General features: G+C 33.5%; 12 protein-coding genes across 12 annotated transcripts; 6 read left to right on the top strand and 6 right to left on the bottom strand.

The window, feature by feature from the left end:
• Positions 1-84: 84 nt before the first annotated feature.
• REV3 (DNA-directed DNA polymerase) lies at positions 85-4608 on the top strand (the record flags this gene model as incomplete). Its single annotated transcript, XM_041548811.1, has 1 exon — positions 85-4608. One exon carries the CDS (start codon positions 85-87, stop codon positions 4606-4608), a length of 4524 nt encoding a protein of 1507 aa, XP_041404745.1.
• Positions 4609-4663: 55 nt separating this feature from the next.
• MRX4 (Mrx4p) lies at positions 4664-5932 on the bottom strand (the record flags this gene model as incomplete). Its single annotated transcript, XM_041548810.1, has 1 exon — positions 4664-5932. One exon carries the CDS (start codon positions 5930-5932, stop codon positions 4664-4666), a length of 1269 nt encoding a protein of 422 aa, XP_041404744.1.
• Positions 5933-6138: 206 nt separating this feature from the next.
• On the top strand, positions 6139-6684 carry KABA2_02S02486 (GNAT family N-acetyltransferase; the record flags this gene model as incomplete). Its single annotated transcript, XM_041548809.1, has 1 exon — positions 6139-6684. The coding sequence occupies one exon, from the start codon at positions 6139-6141 to the stop codon at positions 6682-6684; it is 546 nt and encodes a 181-aa protein (XP_041404743.1).
• Positions 6685-6783: 99 nt separating this feature from the next.
• On the bottom strand, positions 6784-8781 carry SEC63 (protein-transporting protein SEC63; the record flags this gene model as incomplete). Its single annotated transcript, XM_041548808.1, has 1 exon — positions 6784-8781. The coding sequence occupies one exon, from the start codon at positions 8779-8781 to the stop codon at positions 6784-6786; it is 1998 nt and encodes a 665-aa protein (XP_041404742.1).
• Positions 8782-10391: 1610 nt separating this feature from the next.
• MEX67 (Mex67p) lies at positions 10392-12131 on the top strand (the record flags this gene model as incomplete). The annotated part of the gene is made up of 1 exon (XM_041548807.1): positions 10392-12131. One exon carries the CDS (start codon positions 10392-10394, stop codon positions 12129-12131), a length of 1740 nt encoding a protein of 579 aa, XP_041404741.1.
• A 424-nt stretch (positions 12132-12555) lies between these two features.
• Positions 12556-13224, top strand: OSW1 (Osw1p; the record flags this gene model as incomplete). Its single annotated transcript, XM_041548806.1, has 1 exon — positions 12556-13224. One exon carries the CDS (start codon positions 12556-12558, stop codon positions 13222-13224), a length of 669 nt encoding a protein of 222 aa, XP_041404740.1.
• A 290-nt stretch (positions 13225-13514) lies between these two features.
• On the bottom strand, positions 13515-13961 carry DAP1 (Dap1p; the record flags this gene model as incomplete). Its single annotated transcript, XM_041548805.1, has 1 exon — positions 13515-13961. The coding sequence occupies one exon, from the start codon at positions 13959-13961 to the stop codon at positions 13515-13517; it is 447 nt and encodes a 148-aa protein (XP_041404739.1).
• A 351-nt stretch (positions 13962-14312) lies between these two features.
• TRE1 (Tre1p) lies at positions 14313-16802 on the bottom strand (the record flags this gene model as incomplete). Its single annotated transcript, XM_041548804.1, has 1 exon — positions 14313-16802. One exon carries the CDS (start codon positions 16800-16802, stop codon positions 14313-14315), a length of 2490 nt encoding a protein of 829 aa, XP_041404738.1.
• A 544-nt stretch (positions 16803-17346) lies between these two features.
• On the top strand, positions 17347-18738 carry SPT14 (phosphatidylinositol N-acetylglucosaminyltransferase SPT14; the record flags this gene model as incomplete). Its single annotated transcript, XM_041548803.1, has 1 exon — positions 17347-18738. The coding sequence occupies one exon, from the start codon at positions 17347-17349 to the stop codon at positions 18736-18738; it is 1392 nt and encodes a 463-aa protein (XP_041404737.1).
• Positions 18739-19061: 323 nt separating this feature from the next.
• Positions 19062-19967, top strand: MRPL40 (mitochondrial 54S ribosomal protein YmL40; the record flags this gene model as incomplete). The annotated part of the gene is made up of 1 exon (XM_041548802.1): positions 19062-19967. The coding sequence occupies one exon, from the start codon at positions 19062-19064 to the stop codon at positions 19965-19967; it is 906 nt and encodes a 301-aa protein (XP_041404736.1).
• A 357-nt stretch (positions 19968-20324) lies between these two features.
• COX10 (protoheme IX farnesyltransferase) lies at positions 20325-21671 on the bottom strand (the record flags this gene model as incomplete). Its single annotated transcript, XM_041548801.1, has 1 exon — positions 20325-21671. One exon carries the CDS (start codon positions 21669-21671, stop codon positions 20325-20327), a length of 1347 nt encoding a protein of 448 aa, XP_041404735.1.
• A 489-nt stretch (positions 21672-22160) lies between these two features.
• Positions 22161-23204, bottom strand: RPN8 (proteasome regulatory particle lid subunit RPN8; the record flags this gene model as incomplete). The annotated part of the gene is made up of 1 exon (XM_041548800.1): positions 22161-23204. One exon carries the CDS (start codon positions 23202-23204, stop codon positions 22161-22163), a length of 1044 nt encoding a protein of 347 aa, XP_041404734.1.
• Positions 23205-23264: the final 60 nt, after the last annotated feature.

The following is a 23264-nucleotide window of genomic DNA, read 5'->3' as shown; positions in this document are numbered from 1 at the left end:
AATAGAGTTCAATATATTAAACTTCATATAATCAAACATAGCAACAGAACGTCGCTACTTAAAAATATGACATTTACTTAGAAAATGACATCCGAAAGTTTCCCACTGTCCAGCAGCATTTTATCCAGCTTATCTGAGGATGAGATTCATCTAGCTATGAATCATTACGATTTTTACATGACAAAGCCTACCATAATTGATAGATCTTTCGGCGAGAGTCTCCCCATCAACAGGTTTAATAAAGTTCCTGTTATAAGAATCTATGGGTGTCTGCCATCCGGTCACCAAGTATTATGTCACATCCATGGAATCTTCCCATATATATTTCTGGAGTATGATGGGTTAAATTCAGATACTTCATCAGTTATGAATCAAAAATGTGCTCAACTACATATTAAGTTAGAAAATGGGGTAATCCAACATTATTCCAAAGATAATCGGTCAAGTAATGCAAACACAATTACTGGGAACCTCAATCATATTGCAAACGTCTCGATCGTTAAAGGTGTTCCATTTTATGGATTTCATGTAGGATGGTCGGCATTTTATAAGATAACCTTGCTGAACCCATCTCAAGTTAACAAGATATCAGATTTACTGAGGGATGGAAGTTTGCTTTCTAAGAAAGTTCGAACATTTGAGTCACATATTCCATATCTCTTACAATTTTCTGCAGATTTTAATCTGTTTGGCTGTGAGTGGATCAATGCTGAACGATGCTATTTCAGAGAACCTGTTTTGAATACTATTTTAGATACTAATAACTTAATGATGACATTTGAATTAAAAACTTTCCTAAGTACGTTTTGTAAAACTGAGCACTGCATATTAAATAAAAATGAATTTCCACGAGTTGGAAATGGGCTATTAGAAATAGACATACTTCCACAATTTATTACTAATATCGATAAATTAGAGCATAGAGATACACCTAGCAATTTTCCTCAGTCTGGTGAAGATACGCTGGCCTCAATAATTAAATATCATGTATCTTCAACGAAGCGTATGGTAGATGATCTAAATTCTCAGAGAAGTCTATTCTCCTTGGACACCTATGAGAAACCTAGTACTATTGAAAGAACTAAGATCATTAAACAAACATGGCAGTCTGCAGAAGATTACACAAATTTTTTTAATAAAGCAAAGAATAACATGAAATTACATTCATATACTCCTAAATTTTCAAATTTTATTAAAAATGATCCTAGATTTGAAAGCATTTCTGACATATATAAGGCCATTAAAGAGTTGTGGCCAATTATTCCGAAATATTTGGTTTCTCAGGAGGGTATTGTTATATCTGAACAACTACAAGATACATCTTTTGAAGATTACAGTATTGTTAATAATATTGAGAGTGGTGATGAAGAATCAGAGGAAATAAATGATAATGGGGTAAATAACAAGTCGAAATCCGATGATGTTCAGATGGTAATAAATGAAAAGAATATGAGAAATGACCAATCACAAGAAACTTTGGCTATTGAACAATCAAATTCTTCATGGAGGGATAAAATATCTCAGTCAATGGATTTTGTTCTTACCCAAAATATGGCTAAAAGAAGGAAAGTTCTAAGTCAAAACATATCTCAAAAAATGTTCCCAAGATCTGAATTGAAAAAGGGTAAAAATGGAATTAGATTTGGGAAGAATGCATATAGATACAAGATGCCCCATTTTCAAGGTTTAGAGATTGTTGATGATTTGAAAGCGACTGGGTTTCCTATTATCGATTATAAGAACCTCTATTTTGGAAATCCTAGGGATTTAGATACAAAACCATATGTATATGCTGGAAAACGATTTGATATAAATTCTACTCATTTAATAGATCGTGTTCCCTTGACATTTGAAGACAATCCTGTAATCCTTGATGATATATCCAGTAAAAATTACTTTGAAACTTGGAGGTATAATAAAAAACCACCAACATTTTGCTCAGTTAAATCTGAGACAAATAAAACACATATTTTGAACATTGAGAAACCTCAGATTGCAAATGTTAGCCGGTCTAATAAATTCGTGTATAAATTTAAAAGTTGCTCTCCAAATTCCAAACCAATGACCAAAAAAATGATTCAACAAACGCTGACACATTTTAGTCTGGAAATACATGTTAATACAAGGGAAGATTTTAAGCCTGACCCAATATTAGATGCAGTATCTGCTATATTTTGGAAATTAGACGATAAAACATATCCATTTGACTTTAACATTGAAACCGAAGGTATTATGATAGTAAATCCAAATATTGACAACCCAAAGTATTCTCAACGATTCACAGATGCAGCAGGACAAATCCCAATCATGATTTACGAATCTGAATTTGATATGTTAGATGCTTTAACTGATTTAATTATCCTTTTCGATCCGGACATTTTATCTGGTTTCGAAGTAAATCTTTCATCTTGGGGTTACCTTATACTACGAAGTAGTAGAATTCACAAATTCAATTTAACGGATGAATTATCTAGGGTTACATTCAAATGGAAAAATAATAAATTTGAAACAAATTCACGTCTATACACACACTCGTCTGGAACTACAGTCACTGGGAGGTATGTTTTAAATGTATGGAGAATCATTCGTGCAAATGTTGCTTTAACTCAGTACACAATCGAGAATTTAGCTTTCACACTATTGCATGAAAGAATCCCTCATTTTTCATATTCTGACCTTACCGATATGTGGAATAATATGAGTAGTATAACATATCTGAAGTCTTTATTTCATTACTGGATGACTAGAGTTCGGATAAATATAGAACTGTTAAAAAAACAAGATTTTATTGATAAAACGATTGAACAGGCAAAATTAATTGGGATCGATTTTCATTCAGTATACTTCCGTGGGTCTCAATATAAGGTGGAATCATTTCTTATTCGTCTATGTAAAACTGAAGGTTATGTTCTGTTATCACCGTCAAAGAAAGATGTACAGGATCAGAAAGCATTGGAATGTGTCCCATTAGTCATGGAGCCAGAATCCGCCTTTTACAAAAGTCCAATGGTTATTCTGGACTTTCAATCTCTATACCCATCTATTATGATGGCATATAATTATTGTTATTCAACAATGTTAGGAAGAGTGAGAGAATTAAAAGAAAAGAACAACATAGTTGGAGTTGATAATTTCCCATTGCAAAAAGGCTTACTTACGTTACTGGGAGAAAATATTACTATTGCACCCAATGGAATGGTCTACGTTAAACCTTCTATTAGGAAGTCTACCCTTTCAGTAATGTTGAAAGAGATCCTAGATATAAGAGTTATGGTCAAAAAAACAATTTCAGAGTTAGGACCACGTAATGAAGCACTTAAGAAGTTATTGTCGAACAAACAATTGGCATTAAAATTGTTAGCTAATGTCACATATGGCTATACGTCTGCATCATTTTCAGGAAGAATGCCTTGCTCTGACTTAGCGGACAGTGTTGTCCAGACAGGTAGAGAGACACTTGAAAGAGCTATTTCAATGATTGAATCTAACGATAGATGGACAGCTAAGGTAGTATATGGAGATACAGATAGTCTATTCATATATCTCCCAGGGAGATCTAAAAAGGACGCATTTGATATCGGCCAAGAAATTAGCATAGCTATAACCAAAGCTAACCCGGATCCTATATTTTTGAAATTGGAAAAGGTTTATTTTCCCTCGATTTTGGTAAGTAAAAAACGATATGTCGGTTATTCATTCGAAAATCTGGACCAAAAGGTACCTATATTAGACTCAAAGGGTATAGAAACTGTGCGAAGAGATGGTCATCCAGCGCAACAGCAAATTGTTGAACAAACATTAAGGATTCTATTTGAAACTAAGGATTTGTCAAAAGTGAAGCATTATGTCCAGGGACAATTCTCAAAAATATATCAGGGAAATGTTTCCATACAAGATTTTTGTTTTGCCAAGGAAGTAAAACTAGGGAGATATAAAAGTGAAAGCACAGCGCCTGCAGGTGCTGTAGTAGCTAAACGAAAAATGGAAAAGGATAAACGATCTGAACCGCAATACAAAGAAAGAGTGCCATACCTAGTTGTGCGAAGTAAACTTGGAGAAACATTACGTAATAGAAGTATTTCCCCTGAGGAATTTATGGCAGATGAATCGTTAGAGCTTGACTCCGATTATTATATTATTAAAACATTGATCCCACCATTATCTAGATTATTGAACATTACAGGAATAAATGTTTCAGATTGGGTTACAAACTTAAAACGTACTAGGAAAGGTTTGAACGATAGTAAGGATAAACGAGTTAAGGTTTTAGGTGAATCGATATTATGTTGCAATTGTAAAAAAAATCATATATTTGAACGATCTTCTTCATTATGTCAAGAATGCATGATGGATGAAAGGAAAACTGCTGTTAGTTTATTAATGAATAAGGCTGTCTGTGAGACACGGTACGAAGATTTAAGTCTTGTGTGTCGTACATGCAGTTATATGTATACACATGATGCTGGTTTGATTGGTAATGATATTGCTTCGAGATGTGATTCATACGACTGCCCTATATATTATTCTAGAATGAAGAACAAAAAAAATCTTCAAAGTAGTGATGCCACTAAAAGTAACATGGCCTTGAAATATCTAGATAAGTGGTGATATTATTTGTGGAATACTGCTTATATACCTATATACAAGAAATGTAGTTACATTCTTACGTGCGGGTGCTGCTCAATTTTCTGTCTTGGTGTGAAAAGTTACGATAATAAGATATTAGTGGGATGAACGTTACTCCAGTTAAAAATAAGAAAATGGTATACTTATATCTGGGAAACTTCTTATTACTATTAGGTTTTTCGAACATCAACACTTCAGGAGAGTCAGTTATGTTTCCCATTAATTTCCAATTTTTATTTTGTAATTCCTTGAGTCTTTTCAAAACCTCTTCTGGAGTTATTGACGAACGATTAATAATATTCAATAAATCACTTTGTTGTAAATGTATTAACGAATGGGTGGTCTCGTTATAAGTCTCTACAGATTCTGAGTTTGTCTTGAGATTCATAAACAAATATTCACTTTCTTTTATAGGTTGTACTTTAGAATTTGAAAAATATTTATTTACGTAACTCATCCAGAACTCTCTATTAAAAAGTCTTTGGGGTTCCATTTCCACTGATATATTCTTTGAATTATAAGTATGGAGAGAATCGAATGAATGATTCCAGTCATAAACCTTCTTTTGTGCTTCTAACACTGATTTTTTTTGATCCTGTTTGTTTCTTATATTGTGTAAGTAAGTTTCTAGTATTTTTATATTTATTTGATTATTATCATGTTCAATGCCTAATGATTGGGATTTAAATTCCTGTAGTTCGTTAGACTCCTCTATAATATTGGATAAAATTTGGTGTAACTCATTAGAATGATTGTGATCTATTTCTAAGATTTCCTGAAGCAGATTATCAAACTCAGAGGTCTTTTGTGGTTTCAGATCTCGAGGAATTGGGTTCTTATGTGTTTTAGTGTTCTGTATTTTTTTTTTACTATATTGAGTCTTTGGAACTTTCACATTAACAATATCACCATCCTTTCGACTATTCTGGATTGCTCTATAAATTTCATTATCACTGACTCTATTTTGAAGTATTAATACGTATAATTCATTTGATATTTGTTTGGGACTCAAGGTGGAGGGGAATCTGTTAACAGACAATTGTTTCAATGCATCATTAAATTGGGTATCATTTTTAATAGGACCTTTTGAATTTGCCATAACATATATTTTTTTTTTCAATTGTTTCACAACAGTCAGTTCAGATGTAGATAAAATAGATTTGTGATCGAAATTCTGCTTGTGGGTAGCGTATCCCCTTAATCGAGCGTGATATGCAGCGCCGTTGACATGGATCCTTCTACCATCATTTCTGGAAACTCTTTCACAACATTTACCAATAAACCTTACTTGTATGGATATATTCATTTTTATCGATGCCTTTATTTGGTTTGTAATATTGTTTATATTATGTAGTTGGTGCTCAAAAATATTTCCGATCGTAGTTCTAAGGTTATTTAACAATAATTGTACGGGTCGTAAAGTTAACTAATTCTCTAAAATAACCAAAAATAAAGATTTTTAAATTGATATGCATAGAAATTATGGGAACAAATTAAAGGTAACATGCATTCATGTTTTGTTGGATTAGATTGGAATACATGTTCAACAGTGATAATATTAATGTATCGGATGTCGATGACCACAATTGGCAGGATTTTCAGAAGCTGACTAATGAAGTTCTGCATTCCAACTATCCAGAAGCATTATTCAATGACTGTGGTGCTCGAAAACATCTCATTCATTTCTCAAAGATAGTTAAGGTAAAGGGAAACGTTATAGCAGGTGCAAAGGCATATTCTGTTACTTCATTGTCTGGTGTGAAGAACTCGACATCGAATATTGTTCCGCTTGCTACCTATATAGAGACAATTGTAGTTGACAATCGCTACAGAGATAAAGGGATAGGAACTTATCTTATAGAACTGATCGAACAAGAAAGTCAGAACTGCTTCACTCCAAAAATAATATTACATACACCTAAGAACAACACGAAAGTCATAAAATGGTACTTAATGAAAGGTTATAGAATACAAAATACTGTAGAAGGTTATTATAGCGCTACAGAGTTGGATTCTAAATACTCGCCTGACGCTTTCCTCTTGGAGAAGGATCTTTAAACACAAATTCGTTATTCACTTTGAGCTTAATCTTTTATGAAATGTTTATTTGTGTATTTTTTGTTTTATTTTAAAATATTTATTGTATACATGTGCAAACTATTTAGTTTCTTCTTCCTCTTCTTCTTCTAAATCTTCAACTTCGGTATCAGTATCGATATCCGTGTAATCGCTGTCATCTTCACTGTCATCTTCGAGGTCCTCGTCATCGCTAGAATTTTCGTCGGAGTCTTCATCATTATATATGTCATCCTTAAGTTCATCAATCTTTGGTGGTTCACGTACTTCCATCATCATAGTTAAATCCATATCAGCACCGAAGTAGTCAGTAGACTTGATAACCACTCTCATATAGATACTACCTAGTTCAGCAGGAGCTTGTTGGCCTAAAGGTAATTTGATAAAGCCAATTTCCCAATCTTCTGGATTGAAATCTGGGCCAAGTTCCTTAACAACTCTCTTATCTAGATCTTTTGATAAATTCGATAATGATAATCTTTCCAATTTGTAAGGTGTTTGTAAGATCTTAATATCTTTTTGCAAAGCAATTAGACAACACCAGGTATTTCTTCTCTTAGTTGGGAATTTTGGTGCAAAAGAGGTTGGCATTATAGGTTCTTTTTCCATGGAGGCAAACGGGTTTTTTAAATCTTCGAAATCATCAGATTCTTTCAACATCTCAGCTGGAATTTTATCAGTTGGGATAGCTCTTTGTTTAGCAGAACGCATCAAAACTTTAATAGAGATATATGGAGTCGAGGATGGGGTAACGTATTCTTCACCAGGAACTACAAATTCTGCTTTTAGTAACTTGAATTGAGGTATATTGGAAGCAACAGTCAAGGTTTCCTTCAATTTAGCTTCATCTTTAATACCAAGAATCTTACCAATCTTTTCATCTTCAAATGTAAATAGTTTACCTAAGGTATGAATTTCATCAATAGAACCATTCTTCAAAGTTTCTTCGTCAACATTTGGTAATTGTAAAATTTGAGAATCTTTGGACATTGGAATACCTTGAACAATACATTTAAAAGTATCTGTACAGACAATTGCCATTTCAAGATTTCTAAAACCACAACAAACTTCAAGGAAACCGTGTAATAAAGTATGACATTTGGCGACGATTCTATATTTCATCATGTTTGCGTCTTTACCATTTATCTTACTATCTCTGTTATGGATATGATCTTGTAATAAAGTTTCAAAATCCTGTGGTGTTAGTTCTGGGTAGAACAATTTAAATTCTTCCGCATATGATAACCAATTGATAATTAAATCAACAGTGGCAATTTGAGATGGTTTATAATTAACTAATCTAGAAACAAAAGAACCGGCAGTCTTGATGTGTAAGTTATTTCTTGTGTATAGCTTAGTCTTATTCCACCATTTAGAAACAAAATAAGGTAACAGTAGAACAAAAGCAGAGATGTAGAAAATAACTAAAACTAATGAAGAAGTACTATCAATTAAGAAACTTGGTAAAGCGATACCATGAGAAGTAGATTGTGGACCATCTGGATGACCGTATTTCAAAAAATTCTCTCTAACGGCTTCATCAGTCAAAGCTTCATAAGCTTTTGTAATTTGAACAAAAGTTTCCTCCATCATATTCTTTTCAGCTTCAGATAAATCCTTTGGAACTTTATCAGGATGGAATTTAACGGATAATTTTCTATAAGCAGATTTAATTTCTCTTTCAGATGAACTCCCAGAGATACCAAGAATTTCATATGGATCAAAGATACCTTTAGCAGCATCGATGATAGCATCATTTGAGCTAATTCTTTGTACTAAGATAGCAATTGAAATCCAACCAATAATTATTATTAAATTTTTCCAAGAGAAGATATTGGAATTCTTCTTTGTTTCAAAATGATCACGAAATTCTTTAATATCATCAGATGTATATTTATCATTTAATGCAGATAATACATTTTTCTTTTCTTCTTCCTTTTGTGATTCATCAGTATCCTTTTGTAAAAATATTTTATAGAATTGTGAAATAGTTAACGGCACAACAATCATTAACAGGACAGTTAATAGAAAGAATGGCCATGTTTCATTTGTTTCATCATAATCATAATTTAAAGCCATTTTGTCCACAGTAAACTCTTTATGTTTAAATCTATAACGGTTACCTTAAAGAAACAAAATAAAATAATATATGAATTGATTGATTGATGTATTAACTTGCAATTCAAGTGAATAAAACCACGATATTTATAAATGGACGACTACGACGACTATACCTATATGGATTTTGAATGAAGGAATAGTAAAATCAAATAGGATAAAAAGAAAGAAAGAATCTTATAAAATCGATTATAAGCTTTTAACAATTCTAATATAAATTAAAATAAAAAATGCTGTATCAATTACTACTATATCGAAAATGTTAGTACGCAGTAGTATAATGTTAATCTCTAAGAAATTCCACTGTGTTCTAACTTCCTACCGTTTGCTGTCAAGTTCTTTACTTTACCTACCAAACGAGACGAAGAAGATGATAGAAGCTACGACCAAATATTAAGTGCACACGTATTACTATTATTATTCTTTGAAATTGTTCGAAATTCGCGTTTTATTTTTCTCTCTGTATGATTTTGGCCTCACAAAATTTTTCAGTTTGAATAATTTTTTTTCTTTTCACAAAACCGAAAAATTAAAATAACCCGGCCGGTCATTCTTCGTTAATAGTGATATCTACCACGGTAGTAACATCCTTTTTTTTCTTCTTTATTGGCGGCTAAATTGGGGGAGAATATACGATCAATAGCAATAAAAGAACCACTTTTCTTCAGTTGGTAGAACAACATCAGTTTATGGGTAACAGTAAGACAGTGAAGAGTTCCACAAATTGCTGTTAAATGGGTACAGGTAACTTGATCACATAGTATTGATGGGATAGGACAGACGTACAATGTTTGCTTCAATGGCGGTTAAATATAGTGGAATCTATAAATGATACGCATTTAATGCTCGTTTTATTTTCATATACTTAAAACTGAGGAACAGTTAGCTAATAGATTATCATTATAACACTGAACTGGTAAGTTGAAGGTTCAAGCCGAATAGACCGTTCCATTTCACTGTGGTTATAATGACAAAGAATTTGTTTCTTTATTCTGTTTCTATCTCTTTTGAATATAAATACTCTTTGAATCGAATTGGTATTACCCTCACTGCCATTTCCAATCAAAAAAACGAAAAATGCGTGTTGACTCTGTAATTAATGGTTTTTTGGTTTATTCGCCCAGTCACTGAACCGCGGGGCGAGGTTGGGTTTTTTGTTCGTTTTTTGGCACCGATTGAAAAATTTCAGAATTTCAGAATTGCAAAATTTGTTTTATTACCATGAATTTCTAAATAAGAGAATATGGAAACTGAATTTTGCAGATGAGAGAACTCATCTAAGGACAATAAATGACATAAGGTTACAACTGTTAAAAAAAAGAAAATCAATTTAACTGGGAAGACTAACCGACTATAGTTTAATATTTTGCAACTTTTTTTATTTTCATTTATTGAACTTCATTACTTAAAGACAACAGGAGTGTTCTCATTACATTCAAATAGTGTTTTCAATATCTGTTTTTGTTAGTTTCTCTATTATTCGCAATTTTAACAGGAATAAAAGACCCAATATTCAATTTTTGACATTATAAAATTTAGTATTGTTTGTTTTTTATTAATACCTTTCCATAATGAATAACTTTCATAATGTTAATAATATAGGGATGGTTGCCCAACAACAAAATATGCAAAATCGGATAAAGATCGGTGTGAGGAATTGGCAAAATGCCACCATGCAAGATTTACTAAACTTTATTAGTAGAAATGCTAGAGTTACATTATCCAATGCATCTATTGAAGGTCCATTAATTGTTGGTTATGTACAATCTAAAGATCAAGCTGATTCAATAATGAAATGGAATGGTGCAAATTTTGCAGGTAATAAATTAAAATTTGAATTATTGGATGGTCAAGGTGGTACTTCTAATACTATTGAATTCCTAAGACAATTTATCATTAATCGTTATGATCCTCAAACTAAGATGCTGAATTTAGGAGGTCTGGCTCAGGATCCAATACTGATACAAAAGGGGATGTTTAATAATTTATCTACTCAATCTAGAATGTTTCCTGCTATGATGAAAGTTGCCTCAAAAGAACCACAATTGATTGTGGAGAGTGTGAACTTAGCAGATAATAAATTGAAAGATATTAATGTTGTTTCATCATTACCACAAAGTTTCCCAAATTTAAAGAATTTATGTTTGGCTAATAATCAAATTATGAGACTTAATTCCTTAGAATCATGGAAAAATAAATTTAAAAACTTAAGGGAATTATTGATGACAAATAATCCTATTACTTCAAATAATAGTTATCGTAGTGAAATGTTAAGAGTATTTCCAAAATTGGCTATCCTAGATAATGTAATGGTTAGAGATGCAGCTAAACTGGATAGTATTTTCAATTTCCCAATTAAATTACAACAATTTTATTTTGAAAATGATCAATTGGGACAATCGTCAACAGATTTTGTAACAAATTTCTTAAATTTTTGGGATTCAGATAGATCTCAATTATTGAATCTATATTCACCACAATCACAATTTTCTGTATCTGCAAATACGTCTGTCCCTGCTTCAACCATTAAAGATGCCGATCAAAATGCTTCATTTGGTTACTATTTACCACATTCTCGTAATATTGCCAAGATGTCTAGTGAAAAATCTATTGAACAAAGACTGGCTATAGGTCAAGAACAAATCAATACTCTTTTCCAAAGTTTACCAAAGACAAAACATGCACTACTAAACGATCCAAATGGTTACTCCATGGAAACGATAGCGTATCCTCAAGTAAATGGTTATATGGTCATCTTGCATGGTTATTTCGAAGAAACTGATAAACCAGATATAGTACCAAATAGCAAAACTACTTCAAGGGGGAAAAGATTTGGTTCTCATACACCAGCAAACAATAGACTTTGTAAAAAATCATTCGATAGAATTTGGGTTATTGTACCTATGAATAATACTTTTGTTGTTGCATCTGATGAATTAACTGTAAGATCATATACTTCAAATACTTGGTCACAACCTGCTGCGCCAGCTCTTGTTGCTCCAGCTGCTACTCCATCTGCCGTGCCTGTAGGCATACCAACTGCACCAATGAATAATATGACGGCTATGAATCCTGGATTAGTACAAGGTGGTGTTCCTGCCTTGGCACCAACGTTACAACTTCCACCAGATGTTCAGGCACGTTTGACCCCAGTTCAATTGGAACTACTTAATAAATTGCATTTACAAACAAAATTGAACGCAGAATACTCTTATATGCTAGCGGAACAAAGCGGTTGGAATTATGACAACGCTTTGAAAGCTTTCCAAGCCAGTGTACAAAATTTACCAAGAGAAGCATTCATTCAATAGAATGACCAATATAATTTAAATAGATGTGTATCTTTATATCATATTTGATTTTCAAAAGAAAAATAAAACAATAAGGAACAAAATAATATTTTGATTCTGTTGATGGAAAATGTTTTACTAAGCGCCCATCCTTAATTGAATAACATAATATATAAATAAGTTTTTCGATATTATAGTCTTATGCAAAATTTTGTAAAACTTACTTCCAACGTATGATGGTTGGGTAAATGAGTTATGGTTTATTTCAAGGGTGCTATTAAATTTTTATTTATATAATTTTTATTTTTCAAAATTTCCAAATATGACATAAATATATAAATGTCACAAATATTTAATTTTAAAAATTTAAAAAAAATACTTACGTATAAAACAGATGAGACACACTTCAACTGCGGCAAATTAATATTGTTTTAAAAAGAACCAAATGAGGGCACCACCACCCCCAAGAGTCTCCAAATCTAATTTTTGGATTCTAGCTGCCTCTTATATTAAAAATATTTTCAATTATCACAGGTTAAGGAAAAGATGGAACCTTCATCGATTGAAGAAAAAGACAAAACAATCACCTTATAACATATCTCGGGATATTTCGCCAATTTCTGGGATTAGGATTGAAGATATGATGAACATTCCCACTCACTTATTACCATCTTCCTCTAAATCAAAACCTTTGTTAATTGCAACTTTCCCTAGAGGATGTTCTCATTCTCCTCATCTAAAACTATTAGAAAAAAATAATTTTACTACAAGAACAATAACAGGAAGAAAATACAAGACCGAGTACCTCAACAATAGCAGGATCAAATGTACATCGAATAAAGTAAAAATTCTATCCAAACATGATCCCAGTTTAAAATGTGTCAAGACCGTCCGATCTATCAGAGGAACAACAAAAAAATATGCTGATGTTAGGTTAATCTTTCATGATAAAAATGTAATAAAAGTTTCAAATATAACGAATACTAAGAATATCACTCCAACTGTTCTTGAGTTTGATGGAACAAATGTAATTGAACTTAAAAATTATGAGAATTTTCGGAAAACTACACTAAGAAATCATGTATCTGGCACAGAAATTACCAACCAACCATAGAACGAATTATAACACAATATCATCAAATATATTGTATCAGACGTAAAAAAAAAGGATAACATCTTTTTGTTACTATATCAGAAAACATGATTAAATATTCTTTCAAATAACATTCTTTATTAATATATAACAAAGTTCTATAAACCTGTAATAATATATGGATACATATCAAAATATAGGAAGTATAGCATACATGTGATTGAAATCACAAGAATCAAATATAAAACAGAAAAACAACATTTAAATACTTTTCATTAGTCGATACTTTATAACGATATGCTTTCCTCAAACTAATAATTCACACCTGCTTCAGGTTCAAGAGTACCAATACACGGATACTTCTTTGCAAAATAATCTTGCCATTCTCTTGCAGCATCAACTGCCTTTGGTGGCAAATCAGACAAATCATCAATAGGTTGGTCCCAATCTCTTACACATTCCATATCGAAGGAGTTTAGACCCAAACCTCTAGACGCATCTCTACCAGCGAAATTGGAATATGGGCCACTTGGTCCGTAAAAAGATCTACCTGCTGAACAATCATAAACTTTTCCCAAGACAGCAATAAATATCTTTTCATCATCATGACCGTTGAACTTGTATAATGTTCTTGGGTGGAAGACACCTTCTACTATTGGTTCATTTACAGCTTCATTAGCTTGGACATTTCCCGATAGTCCTGTGGGGTCATCACTTTCCTTGACACCACCAAAGAGCACGTTTGAAAAAAAGGACATTATGTAATTATACTACTTCTATTTGAATTTGTTATGGTATCCGGTACCAGAAATATAGAGCAGGTTATATTCACAAATGGAAGACATCGTTAAATTATATAATTCGAACAAGGACTTAATGATTCGCATTATATAATTTGTTAAATCTAAACGACATCGCTTGCCTACCCGAATAAAGCGAACTTCGAGAAAATACAAAAAATTAGTTGACGATTCAATGCATATTTCAAGGGGACATTATTTATCAGAATGGCTGAGGCTATTCGTTAGAGTTTATGTATTAATATTATTATGAGTTGTTTATATACCTGTGAATTTATAAATATAACATATGATTTATCTGCTGATGTATCAAAATCCAACATCATTGGTCTCTTCAATAAACACTGTTGCAGAATACTCAATAATCTTACCGATATCTTCAAGTTGATTCTGAGCACCATTCCAGTCATCTTGGTTTACTGCATCCTGCAAACCTGGGAATAACCAACTGTCGGATCCAGTCTCCCCCTTTGACCAAAGTGGCGGAGAGAATAAGACGTTCTTGTAGAATGGTCTACCTGGTAAACCAGATGCAATGCATTGTCTCCTGCCAATGTTAGAGAGTTTCTTATTCCAAGTCCATCTATGAACAGATATTAGAGATGGTTCAATACCTTCCTCATGGTCTAGGACAAGCTGCTCCCAAGCTTTCCTCCAATTACTCCATTCCATACCAATTCTTTTCCAAAGTAACAAACCTCTGGTCACCGAATTGAAATTCAATCTATTACCAGTCCTGTCATCAAAATCTCTAAAGGCTTTATCCAGTATAGTAATATAGTCATCAATATGAAATGGTAATAACGGAGTATCAACTAATTCTAAACTCGTTTGGAATAAATATATTAATAAATCTGTCGCAAGTACACCATTATCCGTACTTTTTAAAGATTCAGAAATCTTATCGAATGTGTCATATTTGGTGTCTATTGGGAATTCTCTATCCCTTACTTTTGGTGACGAAAATATAGAGACAGGTATACCATTAGCTAAAAATGGTAGCCAATCTCCATAATGATGAACATGTTCCACATTAACATCGAACCCCATTTTATTCTCGCTATTATCAAAAAACTTGTGTAACACAGGATGTGATTCAATATTAATTTTTCTATCTTGATCCCATATACCCAATTCACTAACATCCAATAATGTATAAACTTCGTCCTTCAACATTGATAACCTTTCTTCTATAAGTTCTGTAGCACCTGCATAATTAAATTCGGAACCACCATATGATATAAAATATATATTTCTCAAAGGTTTCCAATCGTACTTGAATTTCATTTCTTGGAATAATTGTAACAATGAAAGTAAAATTGCTGAACCAAACGATGGGTATTTTGCACCATTATAAACACCACTTCTAGTAGCTGCAATGATTATAGCTTTATCTGTCTGTTCTCTACCCTCAATTTTACCAATAATGTCTGTAATAGAATGAGATTCCCTAACTGCATTATCAACTTTCATACACACCTTAACGTCATCTCTAATACCACTAAATGTGCCGTCTTCAAAAGGAATACCTTCTTTAGATAATGCTTTTAGAAGTTTTTGACCCTGGTTATAAGAGAGTGGCATAGAAGGAATTTGAGGTAAACCTTTAGACTCCTTAGGACTAATTGGTTCAACAGTAGTTCCAAACCAACCAGGGGTTAATGGATCACCAGGAATAATCTGTGGAATACAAACAGACTTAACCTGTACAGCATTACCATCATCTCCATCAAATTTTTCAGTAACAAAAATGATTCCTTTAGCCTTATATTTTTGTGCAAGTAGTATTTGTTCACTGGGAAGATTATCGTATTTTAGCAACAAGACAAAGTCATTTTCTAATAAATTGATTTCTTTTAATTGTTGTAAATCGGCCTCTCTACCTTTAAATCCATATATTATATCCAAATTATCAATGGAACCATTATATGCCATAGGATTAAAATTATCTTCATGGAGTTGAATATTAGTCATTTTGTTATCATTTTTTGTATCGGTAAATGACAATGAAACGTTCCCAGGATATGTTGCATACACTCTATATTCTAATTCTTTGACAATTTTTAAGCCATTATTATTAAAGGATTCTTCCAAATAATGCCTTACTGCAGTATCACCTTTTGTCCCTGACATATGAGGCATACTACTTATGTATTCCAAATCTCTTTCCAATTTGGACAAATCAAATGACTTCCTTGCATAGTCTATCAATATTTCGTAATCTGCAAAGAGACCTCTTGAATGTGTAGCACGTTTGTTTGGTAAAAATCCACTTGACATAATAACCCAAGCAATTATTGACATCAAAACAATATAAAAGAATCTTCTTAGGATCAGCGGGTTACCTATTTTATTCAGATAAAAATCAAGTTGTTCTGACAAAATATTTAATCCTTGAGCTAATGGGTCTACTATCTTTTCTCTAACAGGAATTACCACACGATCATTAACACAGCCAAAAAATGATCCTATCTTTTTAGCGATAGGTACCGATCCTTCTTCATCTTCAGAAAACAGAGGATCGTCCATTTCCATTTGCTCCATACCAGCAGGTGTCGAATAAGTTCCATTATCATCTGCTTCCAAGTCATAGGAGGGAGGTGCTGCAGGTAGTTCATTATCGCTAAAATTTAAATCGTCTTCTACATCTGCATTATCCAATTCGTTATTAAGCAAATTCGGTGTCTCCGTACCACCAATAAGATGTGTGTCTTCTTCTGTATTTTCCAAATGATTTTCTAGATCGTTATCATCATGAGCTGCCACATGGTTATACCCTTTATTTCGACCTATTCTCATGGTGTTGTTTTTGTTCTATCTAAATTGGCAAAATATATATATATATATATATGCCTTCAGCTCAGAGATGAGGTTCAATATTTTGAACCGTGTTTTATACTTTCTTATTAACGTAAGCCTATTAACAATATAAACCTTTATGTCTTCTAATATATACTTGCAAAGTCTGTTTGAAACATGTAAACTCCTCTAAGAGGATATTTATAATCCACTGCCATTATAAATATCCTCTTTTAACAAAACACGCTCGCGCTGTACGACGCCATAATTTATAGAGGTGGTGATGGAAGAAAGAAGCCTAACCTCAATGATCACAACAACAATTTTTAAAAGAATGCACAGCAATCTGTTTGTTTTCAAGAAGATCAACTGTGATAGGGAAGTTGATCTAATAATATTCAGATCGATAGTGTGTCTGTGACGGAAACTTCATCTCGCAATTGCTATTAATTTTCTATCTTGACATTCACTGAACAGTCTCTCTAGAATCCTCGAAAACGCATCAAGAGAAGATCACATATTCCCAGTCAATTAGAAAACAAAAATGGGGTTTAATATTGCCATGGCATGTGATTATTTCTATCCACAATTAGGTGGGATAGAGTTCCATATCTATCATCTGGCCCAAAATCTGATTAATCTAGGCCATAACGTCATTATCATCACACATCAATACGGTGATCGGACAGGTGTACGACATCTATCTAACGGATTAAAAGTTTATCATATCCCATTGTTTGTGCTATACAGAGAAACTGTGTTTCCTTGTGTGTTTTATACATTTCCTATGATTAGAAATATATTAATTAGAGAAAATATTCAAATTGTTCATGGCCATGGAAGTGCATCTGATATTGCGCAGGAAGCAATCTTACATGCGAATTCCATGGGTTTAAGAAGTGTGTTTACAGATCATTCCTTATATGGGTTTGATGTCCTGGGATCTGTTCTTTTAAACAAACTCCTAAAATTTACATTGGCAAGTGTTGATAGAGTGATTTGTGTTTCAAATATTTGCAAGGAAAATATCATGTATAGAACAGGGTTCGACCCATCAATTTACTCGGTTATACCGAATGCTGTTGTGGCAGCTGATTTCACTCAACCCACCCCTGAAGAACAGACCCTTAAGAAACTGAACGGAAGAATTACAATCGTTTGTATCTCTAGATTGTTTCCAAATAAAGGGTGTGATCTATTGGTTAAAATACTTCCTACAATCTGTAAAATGCATGGCGATGTAGATTTTATTATGGTTGGTGACGGTCCAAGGTTTATTGAATTTCAACAAATGGTCGAAGCAGAACGTCTTGAAGAGAGGATTACTTTGTTAGGGTCAGTACCACATGAACATATTAGAGATGTCCTATGTAAAGGTGATATATATTTACACGCAAGTTTAACAGAAGCTTTTGGTACTGTTCTTGTCGAGGCAGCCTCTTGTGATCTATTAATTGTCACTACGAAAGTCGGTGGTGTTCCAGAGGTCCTACCTGAACATATGACAGTCTTTGCTGCAAAAACAGCCGTGTCGAGTATAATCGAAGCTACAAACAAGGGAATTGATTTAATTAGATCTGGGACAGTGGATACGTCATTATTTCATAAGGAACTAGTACAGATGTACGAATGGAGCGATATTGCACGCAGAACAGAAGATGTTTACTATGCGATCTACAATAATCCTAAAAAGATCAGTAAAGACTGGACCGTAATGCTCAAACGTGTCTACACACACCCCGGCTTCTGGGCCCGTCATCTATACATACTATGTGCCATAGTAGAGTTCTCATTGATCCTGATTTTTGATTTCCTGTATCCCAGAGACGAAATAGACAGAGCTCCCAAGTGGCCAACTCCTAGGGAGTATAATGAGAAAGTAACAGAATTTAACGATGAATCGGGGTATATTGATGACGACAACGTGGATATATAGCATATATAGCTCAGTTTCTTTAAGGTACAAATACTTTTTCGATGATTTCTATCTATTTTCCCTCATATATAGTAGTAGTATTAAACAGTTCGGCAAAGTTGTTACCGTGAAATTTCGGCTTAGCAAAATCGGTGAACCATACAGAAAACAGAAAATTTGGTTGAAACAACATTGTGAAAGCAAACAGAGAGAAGGGGAAACGTTGGATAAAAGAAGTAACATATAATTTGTGAACATTCTCAGTTGTATTCTCAGTGTACTAATAGTAGTGTATCATAACCATTCAAGATAATAAGCCCTTCTAACGCCCACTTACTACTATAATGTCTATTAATTTTAAGCACATTTCCAAGGCTGGTGGTCGTATCATGGATAGATTGACCCATCCACCTCGAGGCATGACTAAACATAATGCCAAAGAGCAATCGAAGGCATTACCAGAGTTTTTAAAACCAGATTTGCCAATTTTAACTGTTGCAGACAGATTCAAAGGCCCTCGTGACTGGCAGTTTCTCCCAGGGGATCGTGTTGTTATTATGAATGGTTCATGTCGAGGCAATATCGTTCATATTACCAAACACGATATTGCAACCAATGGATTTGTTCTGGATGAAAATGGGCCAACTAAATCTGTAGCTGTACCTAAGGATTTCTGGACTGAAGGTCAAACTACACATGTTGTTAATTTGCCTATTTTAATGGAGAAGAGGGATCTAAGATTAGTGGCCGATATTGAGGATACTGCTAATCCAGGAAAGATGAAAACAGTAGCCGTTGATCACATAACTTTTAAAGACCAATACTACGATGAAAACTATAAAAAGATGATGCCATACAGATGTGTGTTTGGTAACCCAGACCTTATCATTCCATGGCCCAAGCCAGAACCTATAGAAGATGGTGATTTGACTACAGATAGTGAAATCGCTAGGGAACAAACATTCTGGGTTGATAGTATTGTGAGAGGATCTATCCCAGATGCAGCTTTTACTACCATTCGTAACCCACATTCCAAATATAGAAGAGGTAAGATTACCCCATCTGATCTAAAGAAACTTGTAGCACCAAAGATGCCATTAACAGAGACAAAGAAGGCCTACTTAGAAGAACAAAAGATGCTACATGAGAGACCAAAGGAAATACTGACGGAAGAAGATAAGATTAAAATTGGTAACAGAGTAATGCAATTTCTCCAAGAAAAAGAAACCCAGAGTACTGTAAGACAGTGAATAAATACTCTATAGTCATATTTTCTTGTACGAAGCCACCAAACGAATCTAACCATGTATATAAATTACAGCACTTAAAACAATAGTAATGACCTTTGTTTTTAATCTCATATTCAAAGGTGAGAAACAAATATTTATCCAAATATGTATAAACTTGTATATCCCTTACAACAAAACTAAAATATTCTATTTTATTACTCAAAACTTTTGTTCACAATTGTCCCTTTTTGAAGTATATTCGTTTATAGGAATAAATAATTAATTAAATTCTATTTACATAACGTATTTAAATATATATAGGTATATGAGTATTGTTAATAATTTTCTGTATCCAGGGTTTATCTTCTATTATTTTTGCTATACTGGTTTCAATTTAGCATCTTTATTGAATAACCACTTCCAACGATCCTTTTTATGAAAGATTGCAAGTAGCAATACAGCTGGTAATTGCATAACACTGGTTAACATTGTCTTTCTTGCAAAAATATTTGATTGATGCATCCCTTTGTTGAATAACTCTTTATTTTCTAAAATTGCCTTGGTGTAATTTTTTCTTTGCTGCCAATAAAATTTAAAGGCCCAATATGCTAACCAAGCATTTGCAATAGATGAATCAATAGCATAGAAAGGGTCTGTGACTCCAAAATAAGCTAGGCCAATGCATAAGGGAAACATCAATAAAGAATATCTTAAGGCTACTCGAGCATTCAATTTAGGATTCTTCCATGCAGTCATAACATAACCAGCATTTTTATATTCGTTCTTAATATTATGACTCAAGGCATTAAAATGAGGGAATTGCCAGGCATATAATAGACTGGCTAGACACCATGCCCCTGGATCGGTCAAGGAGCTTGCTGCAGCCCAACCCATTAAAGGTGGGATAGCACCAACAATAGCACCAATCCAAGTATTTATAATATGTTTCCTTTTCAAAGATGTATAAGTCCATGCATATAGACCGATATTAGCTGCACCTAATGCAGCTACCAAAGGATTAACACCAATGTATAGAGTAGATACACCAATTGATCCAATTATGGATGCAAATTCAAACGCTTGTTTTGATGTAACAAGCCCAGTCACAACTGGTCTTGTCTGTGTTCTCGTCATTTGACGGTCAAATTCAGGCTCTCTCCCCATGTTAATAGCATTGGCTGCCCCTGAACATAATGTGGTACCGACAGTTAAACTGAGCAATTGTGATACCGATGCTGCGTTTGGTGATAACGCGTACGAACATATCGCACTTAACATCACTAATATAGTCAATCTTGGTTTAGTCAATTGAACATAAGGATCAACAACTTGTTTCTTTATTGATTTAAATGTTACTGGTTGAGCTGCCTTATGTTTTTTTCTTTGTAATTTACGAGCTGAAGCATCTAGGGGTTTCACTTCAAATGGTAAACTGACATTGGCTGCAACTGTTTTGGTAGTACTATTCTCCTCCGGGTCAGTAATATCATCTGTACAACGAATAGCCATTTCAAGAGCCTTTTCTTTATTTGACAACATGTTTCTAATGGATCGATTAGATTGGAACTCGACGGGAGCTGTATTAACGTGCGCATTATTGCTCCTGATAATAGATGTAGATATACCTCTCCTGAGAACATATAATCCGTGGGCAGTTGTTCTAACACATATGGGGTGTCTCAGTATTGGTGTTGAGGAACCACATAACATGTGGATTGATAGCATTTGTCCGCAACGTTGATTTTAATATCCCTTATATCGACGTGGTTTGAGATTGTATAAGGAGAAAAAGGGAACAAAACACAGATTGCAAAAGAGACAATGAGGTATAGATATTTTTTATTTCAGCTGAAGCTATCAATTCCACAAATTGTTTTTGTCGCCACTTGTATATTCAGAAATATGTATGTAGTTAGCGACTCCGTGTTTCGAGGTCCCTTACAGTTTATTAATCATATTGAAACATTCAACGCCTTTCTTTATTATCGATTTTTAGAATTTTTAATGAAATTTCAGAATATCGCCGAGCTCATCTTGACAGTTGCAACAACTACAAATAGAAGAATAACTGAACAAGTTTTTATGAATGCAACATATCGTTTTATTAGGCTAGAGTGGGTCTGTTTCAATGAGTTATGTATGTATGTCTTATAAGATTTAATATATGTATATGTATATATCAGTGTGATTGTGTCTGTATATAAGTACATCTTATTAAGTAGACTTCTTCTTTTCAGAAGTAGATGACTTCGTCGTTTCATCGTTTTCCTTTGTTGTATTATCTTCTGTTGCTTCCTCTGTTGTGGATTGTTCAGCATCCTTTTGTAATTTTTCTTGTAATTTCTTACTTTGTATCTTATTTTCAATTAGATCATCAAATGCAATGATAGCTCTAACCAAATTACTTATATAAACAATCATCAATTCATCATTGGTTTTTATGGTCAATGCTTTTTGTAAAGTGTTCGATGATGCAACTAAAGCAGGGCTCTTCAGATCCATTTCATCTTCATTGGGTTGTCCCAAATTTGGTAAAAGATTAAATACATCTTGTAATTTACCTAGGATAATATGGTTAACAGGTAGCTCTTTGTTTATAACTTTATTTAAATATACTGTGATATCTCCCAATTTCTTCTGTAGACCCTTCAATGATTTCAATTGATTTGTTAATCTAATGGATAATCCACCAGCGGCTTGATCCCGCACGTCTCTCAAAAGATGTTCGACACCGATTTCTTCTGCTTCCTCAGCTTCAACGCTGCATGGTAAATGTAAAAAGGTTCTTTCAGTAGAAGTACCATCATCTTTAACTTGATCCACAGATATGTATGCATCTGTAGGTAAACCTACACCTGATTGTTGGACATCGACAATCAACAACAATGGAGTTCTATTTTGTCCCGTGTACTTTTTAAACAATTCATTAATTTTTAAGTCTGAAGCTCTCAGTTTTGGTCCACTATGATACCAACCGATTAATTTTTCTTTAGCGTTAATCTTCTTACACATTTCGTTCATGTTCTCGATATAGTTCTGGTCCAAGAACCAGACATCAGAGTTCTTGTCGTCCTCCTCAAATGGTAAAGCAAACGAATTAGTGACCTTCACTGTAGATGTAGTAGCATCTCCTAAGATGACACCTACAACACGTTTCCCCTCGGGGGTCTCAGTACGTTTGTAATGGTCCAATACGGACAACAGCACCAAGGGAGCAATTGTGACTTGGTCATGAGGTAATGCAGTTAGAGACGCCATTATAATGATGATAGTATTGTAGCGAGGAATACCTGTTTGAGTCCTCTCGTTCGAGTTGCT

The sequence above is a fragment of the Maudiozyma barnettii genome (genome assembly GCF_903064755.1).
Source record: "Maudiozyma barnettii strain CLIB 1767 genome assembly, contig: KABA2_02, whole genome shotgun sequence".
Classification (NCBI taxonomy): Eukaryota; Fungi; Ascomycota; class Saccharomycetes; order Saccharomycetales; family Saccharomycetaceae; genus Maudiozyma; species Maudiozyma barnettii.
Note: the sequence above shows the minus strand (reverse complement) of the source record. Positions and strands in the feature narration are given on the sequence as shown.